General features: G+C 40.3%; 1 protein-coding gene across 1 annotated transcript; it reads left to right on the forward strand.

Moving 5' to 3' along the window:
* The first annotated feature begins 500 nt into the window (after positions 1-500).
* On the forward strand, positions 501-11780 carry kctd6a (potassium channel tetramerization domain containing 6a). Its single transcript, XM_049588015.1, has 6 exons — positions 501-623; positions 3529-3621; positions 5406-5575; positions 7608-7860; positions 10621-10779; positions 11055-11780. The coding sequence occupies exons 2-6, from the start codon at positions 3595-3597 to the stop codon at positions 11163-11165; spliced, it is 720 nt and encodes a 239-aa protein (XP_049443972.1). The 5' UTR covers positions 501-623; positions 3529-3594; the 3' UTR covers positions 11166-11780.

The raw sequence follows: 11780 nt of genomic DNA on the forward strand, positions 1-11780 counted from the left end.
GTCTCATTTCAACTTATCTCATCTCAACTTACCAGCATGCATGTTGAGAATTAAAACTCAGGGCTTCTTGAAATTCCAGGATTTTGTCCTAGTTTTGTCTCTAAGTTTTAAAATGTAATAACTATATGGTTGAGGGAGGGTCATGCATTTCCCCCAGTCACTTAGGGAGGCTCAAAGAAAGATATTTGTATCTTCAGGAAGGGTAAAAAAAAAAAAAAAAAAAAAGTTACACCTCAGCCACCCTCCTCTTCTGTTAAGTAAAGAACAGTCCCTTATCTTAAACAATCCAACGTACAAATACTCTCAACGAATTTAATAATGTGGCTTCATAGAGATAAAATTAAGAAAAATATATATTAACAAAAAACATTATTTCTCCGGACAGATTAAATAAAACTGTATTTATGTTATTGAGGATGAAATATGATTATATTTGGCAAAAAAAAAAAAAAAAAAAAAAAAAAACTTCTTGGTCTTATTTTGAATGGTCATACCGGAAGTCTCGCGACGTTCACTGTCTGACCTGATGTAACTGATGAATGTAAATGGGTGTGTTAGCCAGTTAGGAGCGTTTACCTCCACCTGTGTGTCGTGTTGAAGCAGTAGTGATGGAGCCGCTGTAGGTAAGACCGGACTGACATTTTAAAATGTAATTCACCCTGTTAAAGTGACGTCTTCTTTATAAACACATCATAATGCTAAGTAGCTAACGAGCTAACTGCCGTTAACCGCAGCGACGTTAGCTTCATTCAGACGGAGAGAGAAAGCAGTGTTAAGATAATTATCTCAGGTTATCATCGCCTCCAGGTGTTTCTAACGTCATACCCCATGTATTAATATTATGTGGACAAACAGTAAAAACATTTTACAATATGACGCAGTCCAGTTCAGCATCACCAAACCGCAGCATCTGAAATGACCACATTTAAATAATCTGACTCAGAGTCAACAACAGCTGTGTTTGGATTGTACAGGTGGACCAACACACTGCGCTCCGTTATTCATACCTGGATATCAGAGTTATCATGATTATTATATGTTGTTATAATGTGCCCTTTGACATGAGTCTGGATTTTTTTGGTTCCCTGAAACTGCCTTAACTATATCTGGAACCGCTGTCATAGCAACAACCTGCAAAAGGTCAGGGTTATTGACATTTAGCTGGATCATAACCCAGAGTGTTTACTGTGAACCTCATGCATAAAACAGTTTTAAAATACAAAGGGCTTGCTTTCCTCAAGGTGTCTGCAGGACCTTAAACAGTATGAAATTCATTTTCAGAAATATTAGGCCTTTGTAGTCATTAAATAGTCTTAAAATTGAATTTGTGGGGCGTTGGTGGCTTAGTGGATAGAGCAGGCACCCCATGTACAAGGCTGTTGCCACAGCGGCCTGGGTTCGAGTCCAGCCTGTGGCCCTTTCCTGCATGTCTCTCCTTCTCTCTCTCCCCCTTTCACACTTAACTGTCCTATCAATGAAAGGCAAAAAATGCCCAAAGAAATATCTTTTAAAAAAAATTTAAATTTGTGAGGTTTTAATTGCTGCAAGCATTTATCTGATTTAATTTATCCATTTGTCAGAATGGATCGAGCTCTTCTGCTTAAAAGTCCACATGTCTGATATAATAATGTCTTCAGCTGTGATAGAGTTAATGTTCTGCAACCATCAATTCCATAGACTTTACCATGTTAGCCTTTATTGTAAAGGTACCTGCAGGTCTGCTTTTTATTCTGCCTTTATTTGTTTATGTCTGAGTGCACCCCAGATGCCATAACCAGTTAGCTTATGCATCATTTGTACATGTAATCACATGATTCTAGGATTGGATTTAAACACTTCTTTATTCAGCATCAATACACAAAATTCCTCAATCAGATTTTTTAATATACTAGTTTATAGATTGAAAACAGCTGCTGTCGATGAGAGCAGTGAGACCGGCTCAAAACTGCGAAGCTGCAAGCTGGAAAACCAAAAACAATGTAGCTGTGATTTATAGCTGAAAGAGGCTATAAAGCTCTAAAGCAGACTAGGGTGATAATTCTTTGTTGGTTGTTATTTTAAAAATATTGATTATAGCTCCTCCATAGATAAAGACAACAGTTAATGAGACCAAGAGGTAACAAATGTTATTATGTTGAGGATTATTTAAAGGGAAACTCAACTGATTTTATGCTTGAAAATCTCTGCACAGGTCTGTGGGAGGGCCACTGCATATGTAAAAAAAAAAAATTGTGCAAAGCCTTTTTCAACTTCAGAGAGAGCTTTTTAAAAACTGATAAATTGCCTCAAGTGATGTCACTTACTGATCCATCTACGTCCCATCCCTCACCTATGGTCATGAGCTCTGGGTAGTGACTGAAAGAATGAGGTCGCAGATACAAGCGGCCAAAATGAGTTTCCTCAGAGGGGTGGCTGGGCTCAGCCTTAGAGATAGGGTAAGGAGCTCAGACATCCGGAGGACACTTGGAGTAGAGCCGCAGCTCCTTCACGTTGAAAAGGGTCAGTTTAGGCGGTTCGGGCATTTGATCAGGATTCCAACGGGGCGCCGCCCGTTGGAGGTGTTCCACACATGTCCCACTGGTAGGAAGCCTCGGGGCAGACCCAGAACACACTGGAGGGATTACATATCTCATCTGACCTGGGAACACCTCGGGGTCCCCCAGGAGGAGCTGGAAAGCATTGCTGGGGAGAGGGACGTTCGGGGTGCTTTGCTTGGCCTGCTGCCCCCGCGACCCGGCCCCGGATAAAGCAGATGGAGATGAATGAATGGATGGAAGTATAATAAGTTAATAATAACTAGATACCGGTCGCCAAGATGGCACCTAATCATATGTACGCAGAAATGTTTTTCCTGCTTGTCCCACTTGTGAGGTCCTGCACGACTCATAGACTTGATATTGTAATGATGTCACAGATTTTAAAAATTTTAACTTTTCTTAGCTTGAGGAAACTTTTACAAATATAAAACCACCATGAATCAAAAGTTCAGAATAGTCAACGTTTTTACAGATGTCTCTTTTACAGTGGTGGTCTATGGGGAAAATGCTCCCTGGGCTGTGGTGGGGGATTTTTTTTGCTGCAATACCATGAGTGGCCACTGGGAAAAGAATTGCTGCAAGACTGAGTGACTATCATGGGGCCTGGTTTTCATGAGGAAGGCTGCATGCAGTAAAAATGTCTCTGCTTTTGCTGCATGACTTTTGATCCTTTCTTAAAAAGTCAGTGAATTGAGAATCTTTTGTATTCAATTTGCAACATGAATTAAAATGAAAATTAAGAGCTGTATCTAGAGATTCCCAACACCGTTAACCTCAGCCAAGTCAGATTTGTGATGTACGTTTCAATCACAGCTCATTAAAATGCTGTGTGAGGTCCACAGCTCCTCCTCCTGTTTCACACTGGCTGGCAGTCACATCAGGGACACAAGACTAATCAGCCAGATGATGTCTGGACCATGGCAACGCAGCGTCAGCTGGCTGCTAATCTCCATGGCAACCATCTCACAAGCTGTCCGTCCTCTTGTTGCAGGTGTTGGTGGAAATGATCTTCTCAACAGTCTGACCTGAAGAGAAAAAAGCCAGCCCAGGGCTGCAGATGGAGAATGGAGATCTGGGTCACATGGTGTGTGTGTGTCTGTGTCTGTGTCTGTGTCTGTATGTCTGTGTGTGTTTGTTTCTGCTGCAGACATTTTTCTGTGTGAACTGTCCTGATTCCTGGCAGTTCAGCCTTTGGCCAGTTGGACTATGTCTGACATTTGAATGATGGCACATGCTTTCGTGCTGCTGCTGTGTGTGTGTGTGTGTGTGTGTGTGTGTGTGTGTGTGTGTGTGTGTGTATGGCTGTCATCTTTGCAAGGACCTTCAAATAGTTGTATGAGCGTTGAAACCCAGTCTGCTTGATGAGGTCAGTTTTGGCTCCAGTGACAGTGCAGTGTATCGTTATTGGATTATTCAGTTTTAATGGCTCTGGTTAAGCATTTTGTTTTAATGTTTAAGATTTGCGCTATGACATGCATGTAGTTTTCAGAATTTCTTTATGGTGGGTTCACACTACACAATATCAGCTTGACTATTGCACGACACAGCGTCATACAGTGTCGACTTGGATTGTGAATGACAATGAGTGTTGTATGTGATAGTCCATTTTCTCATCTGGTGTAGTGTGTCATAGTGGATGACAACCGACGCAGCATCTGGGATGCCTCACAATGTCCCAACAAAAAGTCTAGCATGTTTCCAGCTGTCACTTTGGCTACTAGAAACACAGAGCGATCTGCTGCTGTGGACAACTGTGTGGCAACAAGACCCCAGAGTTTTTGATATTTTCTCTGGGGATGTTACCACATAGAGTGAAAAAGGAAAAAATGATGGCGTGAAACAGCAGAGGCTCTTTACCAACCTGGTGAGTACTGCCATTAGCATCAAGCTAGCAAAGAATGTTATTTCTTCATAATGGAGGATATAAAGGAATAAAATTCAAAAATAGTGGCAGGTATTTTACTCACCACAACTGCAGAGGCTACCACCTTCATATGAAACAGACTACATTATAAACCGGCCTATATTCTTATTCCCTCTGTATTTTTATCATATTTTTACATTTAATCTGCTCCCGTTTGCCTTGATAAAGTTAATCCATCGCGCCGTCATTTCAAACTCAACACTTCCTGTATCTGTTGTGAATTATAAGTCCCTTATAATTTTGGTTGAGAGAATCTCTTTATTTTCTAAACGGACTTTTATTGTGAAACATTTACAGGAACTTGTTGTGGAGTATTCAGTGACTTGCAAAGTTTGCATATGGTACTTCAGATGTAGCTCCTGCCATCTGGTGGCGCTTTTTACGTTACTACAGTAACATTTTGGCTGACACATGAAGAGATACAGTGACTGAAATAATAGTCATAATAATAAAATGGGACAAGAATAATGATGACATCACACACGTCATGAAAGACGACCAAGGACGATTGAAGGCAAACCAACATGTGGTCTGTTGACCAAGTCATGGCATGATTTCATGACTCCACAATCGCCTGATCTGACATAGTGACTGTCGAGACAGACAAAATGTTGTGTAGTGTGAACCAGGCATTAGTCAAGATATTCACAGTTTTGATTTCAAATATGTGGTTGATTCATTTAAAGTAATGCCTACTTGAAAATGTGCTGCACTTGTTGAGATGTAAATATATTCAGATAAAAACAGAGGCAGTGTTGTGTATGATATCAGATTTGGTTTTATTTATTTTACACATTACAATGAGGATAAAAGGTGTCAGGTGTGTGCTCCAGAGGTCAACTAGATAAGTTTGATTTCACAAGAGCACAAATTTGATCTTGATGTGCTTTGTTTTGAGATATGCCTTCAGTGTCGTCTCTGACTCCTGTTCCTTCTCTGTCCAGATGGGGGAGCCAGTGACTCTGAATGTGGGCGGCTGCATATACAGCACGTCGCTGTCTACGCTGCAGCGCTACCCAGACTCCATGCTGGGAGCCATGTTTCGAGGAGACCTCCCCACCATCAAAGACGCACACGGTAACTACTTCATTGACCGTGACGGCCCGCTGTTTCGGTAAGTGTGCATGACTGCGTGTCCATGTGGCAGAATCATGTATGTTTGAATAGTAAAATCTGCCACTAGCTGATCAAATGAATCACGTTATTTAGTTTAGTTTAAGTACCTATTCTATTCTGATTATCTTTGTGATAGTAAGTTTGTCAATCCAGTGTGAAGACCAAACCAACAATGAATGTATCTACTAAAAAGCACTGCATCTTCCTCTGTGCCATAGAGTGCTACCATTGTTGAATAAAATCACATGGCTAAGAAACTGCTTTTGTATTTGAAAGAAGTCCAAGAATAAAGTTATTTGTGGCAATACTCCAAAACAGGAGCAGAGGAATTGTTCTTTTTTTTACTAGTCCTGTAATGTTATCCCCAACGCTCACAAGTCCCTTGTACACTGCCTGTTCAAGGCGGGAATATGCTACCTCTTCATGCTCTATATAAGATACAAACATAGAATGCAGGGACAGAGTGGTCTCCTGTTTAATCCGCCAAGAGAGGTTTTAACAGCACAGAAACTGTGTTTGTATAAACAGGACAGCCAGCGAGACAGGTGTTAAGTTTTGACAGAGTGTTATGTTTGCAACCCACCATGAGAGATTTTAAAAGTAGCTGTTAGGAGTTAGCAGCTAACTCGAAGAAGAACAGCAGCTGTAAATGTCTGCAAATTGGGAAAACAATACACTATAATGAAGCTGTATACGTTTCAGTGATTATCAGTGTGTTTGTCAAACACTGTAGGCCCTTTTACACTGCCTGTCCAAGGCCACCTCGCCACGATGTATATAAGGTACAATCACAAAACAGGTAGACAGAGTGGTCTCGTCTTTAAGCCACCACAAGGGGTAGCAACAATGCCAAAACAGTGTCTGTATTAACAGAACAGCCATCAGGACAGGACAATGGGCGGGACAGATGTGATGGTTTGTGTGCGACTCACCACAGGAGATTTTAAAAAGTAGCTGTTAGCAGTTAGCGGCTAATTCAAAGAACAGCCACCTTAAATGTCCCCAGATTGGGAAACAATGACCTTCGGGAGCTCCTTACCCTCCAAGCAGAGAACAACATCAGCTGCCATATAACAAGGATGGTAAATGATTGTTTTTGCCATTGTTATTGTTTATAAAGTTTTCTGTTACACTAGAGGCCGACACTGCGGTGTTACATGTCACGCCCGTCATTCTTCTTGATTCCACAATCCTGGGGTGCCTTCTATAATCTCACACAGGAGCAAAATGATGTCATCCTTATATGGTTTTGTGTAAAAATGCAAAGGTGGCATAAAGAAGAGACTTTGTTGTCCAATAGCTCGATCTCTGTATAAAAAGGGCTACAGTTGCCATCGCTCTCAGCTTAGCTGCTTGTTCCACTAGTAGAGAGTGACCTCTCGTGGCGTATGTTGTGCACTTCAATACATTGCTTCAATACAGCATCTCAGTATCAGTTTAATAGAAATAAGAGCATCTATATTTTTGATGGGATTGAAAATCACACCACCCAAGCCTACCATGGACACACACACAATGTAGCATATTTTGACTCAGTCCCACACACAACATCCTGTTTCCCCAAATACTCACTGGAGCACTAAATGTGGATTAATCCACCACTGAAAATAGCCCCCCACAGATGCACTATTTCATCCTGTTTGAGTTATGTTTGGTAAACACTACAGTGTTTTAGGGAATTACTGAACCTTTATAAACTGAATATTTGTGAGATGTTTTTAAAGATTAACATCTTCAGTGGGAATCAGTGAGCTTGGGACTGAGAGATACAGACGGGGTAGTGAAGTCAGAAAGTACTGAGAGAAAAATATAGAATAAAACAAGCCCTGCCCTTTATAAGAGAGAGGTGACATTTTGAGAATAAAGACGAAACACAAATGTCAGAAAAACTGGAATAAACTTTTCTCACTCTGAAGTCATACGGCAGCTCTCTTCCCTCCCGCCCTGACTTTAACTGACAGCTTAGAGTCTTAACAGAATCATCAGCTCAGCAGTCTGGATTGATCCTGTCTCTGTTTTTGCTGTTTCAGCTACATCCTCAACTTCCTGCGGACGTCGGAGCTGACGCTGCCGTGCGACTTCAAGGAGACCGAGCTGCTCAGGAAGGAGGCTGACTTCTATCAGATCGAGCCCCTGATACAGTGCCTGGGAGACCCCAAACCCCTGCTGCCCTATCCCACTGACACCTATGAGGAGGTGGTGGAGCTGTCCAGCACCAGGAAGCTGTCCAAGTACTCCAACCCTGTCGCAGTCATCATCACCCAGCTCACCATCACCACCAAGGTCAGTGGGAACTGCTCTGGTTAGTGTGGATAGATACTGTATATATATAGTAGTATAGTAGTATAAAGCACACTTAATTTTAAGTACAGTAAATTTCCATTACATAGCTTTTATGATGACGTGTCGTTTTCTGCTGTAGAGTGAGTGACTAAACGACAGCTTCTTGACAAAGACGGCAGACTAGCTCAAAGACATGGTCAAACATAAGTATAACACTGAATTTATTAAACTGTGTGGACCTCGAACTAATAACTAAAGAGAAATCTGGACCCCATGGCTGCACCAGTTGGGAACCATAAATGATTGTGTAATCATTGGTGAGCACATGCCCACGGTAGCCTCAGTTCCCTGTTTGAAGCTGACAGCAATTGCACCTGATGTGGTCTTCTGCAGCTGTAGCCCATCTTAGACGTTTGACATGTTGTGCATTCAGAGATGCTTTTATGCATACCTCAGTTACAAGTGGTTAGTTGAGTTCTTGTCTTTTTAGCAGCTCAAACCAGTCCGACCATTCTCCTCTGACCTTTGCCATCAACAAGGTAGTTCGTCTGGAGAACTGCAGCTCACTAGATGTTATCTCTTTTTCAGAGGGTTGTGGTTGAAAATCCCAGAAGATAAGCAATTTCCAAAATTCTTAAATCAGATATATCCAGAGGTTTAAATGCATTGAGTTGCCGCCATGTGATTGGCTTGTTAGATATTTGTCACAACAACAAGAACAAGAGTACCTAATAAAGTGGCTGGTGAGTGAATATATATGAACAGAGCTCTGTGTGTATTTTGCACAGAAATTAAAAGCAATTAAATTTTTTACAATTAATAAATTCAAAACCTCAGTCACTGTGTTGCTTGTGACACACACACACACACACACTCCTTCGTAACTTCTTCTCTGAGGAATGCAGAGGAGGGGGAGGGGCAGTGCTTTTGTTAAACACTCGCACCTCTACACGTGCCCCATGAAGTTTGTTAGAGACAGGATCCTGTTGTTTCATATCCCTTGAATAAGTCCATGGATTAATTAACACACAGTCCGCTCTAAATGTAAAAATCATCAGTCCCTTTTGTACTTTGTTTCAGGATCAGTGTGTTGATTGCTGCAGCGTGTGTCTGTGGAATGTGGAAGTATCAGCAGCTATCAGGTTATTGTGAAGCCCTCAGATCGTAAACTGGGCCCTCCGTCACACGTTCGTCCTTTAGCATCACTTTGAGATTTCACAGGTCTGTCCAGGCCCAGACAGAGCTGTGCTCAGTCAATCTTGGAGCCCCATGCTACTATATATCACTCATCAAAATAATGTAACTTATTACATTTGATTACTTTTTGATTACTTTTCTAACAAATGATAGTAGAGCTGAAAAATGCACAGGAACAGGCTATGACAAAAGAAAAGCAACAAAATATATGTTTTATTCTACATATGAACTTTTTACGGAAAAAAAATATATTTGAATGTAACCTCTTCGTAATCACCAACATTTTGATTAGTAACTGTAATTTGTTTTACTCAGTAAATGTAACTGGTTACAGTTACATTTATTTGTAATTTAGTTTCATATTACTAGTTACTTACATGTTACTAGTTACATGAAGACCTGGGTATTGTTAAGATTTTATCAATACTCCTTATTGATTCTGTACTTTATCGATATCTGTATCAGTTCTCTTCATTTCTAAATAATTGCTATTTAGAAAATTTATTAAGAAAAAATAAATTGAGAACAGGATTATTTAATATTTGAAGTATGACTTATGTTGTTTCTAGAGCAGCAACAAATTAATTTTTGTAATTTTTACAGCAGCAAAGTCACTACATAAATAACATTCCTGATATACTGAGTGAAATGTGGTATTTCTTAGTCACTGTGAATCATTCCTCCTGTCCTCTGGCCTCCTGTCCTCTGTCCTGCTCCCTCTGCTCATGTGACTTCCTGTGTGCAGGTAACATAAGTACATAAGGTAACTGGTTGGGGGAGGAGGGGCTGTGTCAGCTAGCAGCTAGAACTGATTATAATTTAGTGGTAAAGGATCAAAGGTCAAAGTCGCTGTGACCTTGCATCCATCTCATTCTTGTGAATGTGATAAGTACAGCTTGAGGGTATTTCTTCAAATTTGGCACAAATGTTCACTTGGACTCAACAACAAACTGATTTGATTTTAGTGGTCAAAGGTCAAGGTCAGTATGATCTTACATCTGTCTCATTCACATGAATGCGAGATCTCAAGAACACCTTAAGGGAATTACTTTAAATGAGGCACAAACATTCACTTGGATTTTGTGGCCAAAGGTCAAGGTTCAGTGTGACCTCACAAAATATGTTTTAGGCTGTAACTCAAGAATTCATATGCTAATTATGACAAAACTTCACATAAATGTTTAATAGGATAAAATAATGAAGTGATGATATTTTATATCCAAAAGGTCAAAGGTCAACTTCACTGTGACATCATCATCATCATAATGTTCTGCATAAAACACTTTCACTCATTACGTCATATCTCAGGAACAGAAGGGGTGACATTTGGTCAGATAATGAATTAGTGACACTAATTTTCGGTGTCCACCTTGAGACTGTGCTGATTGTATAGATCTACTCTAGACATGGATATAAACTGTCAGAGAAACGTATCTGGTGCGCAGAGGCATACAAATCAGCGAATATAATGATTTGATATGGAAAATTGCAGGCAATCCTTCTTTATAAGGGAGAACTTAGTACAAAAAATGTATAATTACATGACTTTTTTTTTTTTTTTAGGTCCATGCAATGTTGGAGTCCATCTCCGCCAGTTTCACAAAGTGGAACAAACACATGATGGACACCAGAGACTACCAGGTGTCCTTCACCTTCGGACCATGTGACCACCAACAGGAAGTCAGCCTGCGTGTCCATCTGCTTGACTTCATCTCCAAAGCGGTATTTTGGTCTTATCCGATCTGTGGAGTAATTAACTTTTTGATAGAAAACACTGTGTAGATCAGCTGGAGTACCTTAACTTTTGACATCATCACCAAGAAATTGCATCATAGCTCGTCACTGCTAGCTCATTTTTCTTAGCCTGTGTTTCATTTGTTGAGATTCATCATGTACGTGTGTGGTTGTACAACATAGCCCATTTAAAATATGGCTAATAGCAAAATTATAACTTACGTGGTGATATGACTCAGTTTGCCCATCTCCGTATTTTTCAGGGTTTCACAATACGCAACACGCGTGTTCACCACATGAGCGAACGGGCCAATGAGAACACAGTGGAACATCACTGGACGTTCTGCCGAAGAGCTCGCAAAGTTGATGACTGACGGATGAGCTGATGGATGGACTTACTAACTGAGAGTCTTTGTTGTTATATGTTAATGTTTTGTGTGACGTATGTTGTTTTCGATTATCATGAGACGTTTTAGAATCACATATTCAACTACCGCAAATAGCTGCAGTTTTAAGATAAAAGTATGTCCACATACTTTTGGCCACATAGTGCATGATAGCTACATATATCTGGCATATCAGCAGTATCAAAAATCTGTTGAACATCGATGACTGGGAAATCATATTAATAGTAAATAAAACAATCTGGAAAACTATAATCTATAATCTCAAGTAATTTTTTTTTAATTCACCCACAGTTCTCACTTTGTTCACCTTTTCTCACAGAAACGGACTGATATTAGACAAATTTAGAAGACAGGTTCACATTTATTTAAGTCCGTCTTAAAACAATAGCCAGGTGCCCATACTGTATGAGCGTTGACATATGAGTCTTTCCTTGCTGTATTTGTTCTATTAAAGAACTTACACCTGTAGTCTGGCACGAGAAATGGGTTCCTGTTCACCCACATGGCATTTTTTGGATCCTGAGGCACTGATCAGACAAAGCATTTTAGCAACCTGGAGCAGCTTTTTGTGATTATTGTTAA

The sequence above is a fragment of the Epinephelus fuscoguttatus genome, linkage group LG1 (genome assembly GCF_011397635.1).
Source record: "Epinephelus fuscoguttatus linkage group LG1, E.fuscoguttatus.final_Chr_v1".
Classification (NCBI taxonomy): domain Eukaryota; kingdom Metazoa; phylum Chordata; class Actinopteri; order Perciformes; family Serranidae; genus Epinephelus; species Epinephelus fuscoguttatus.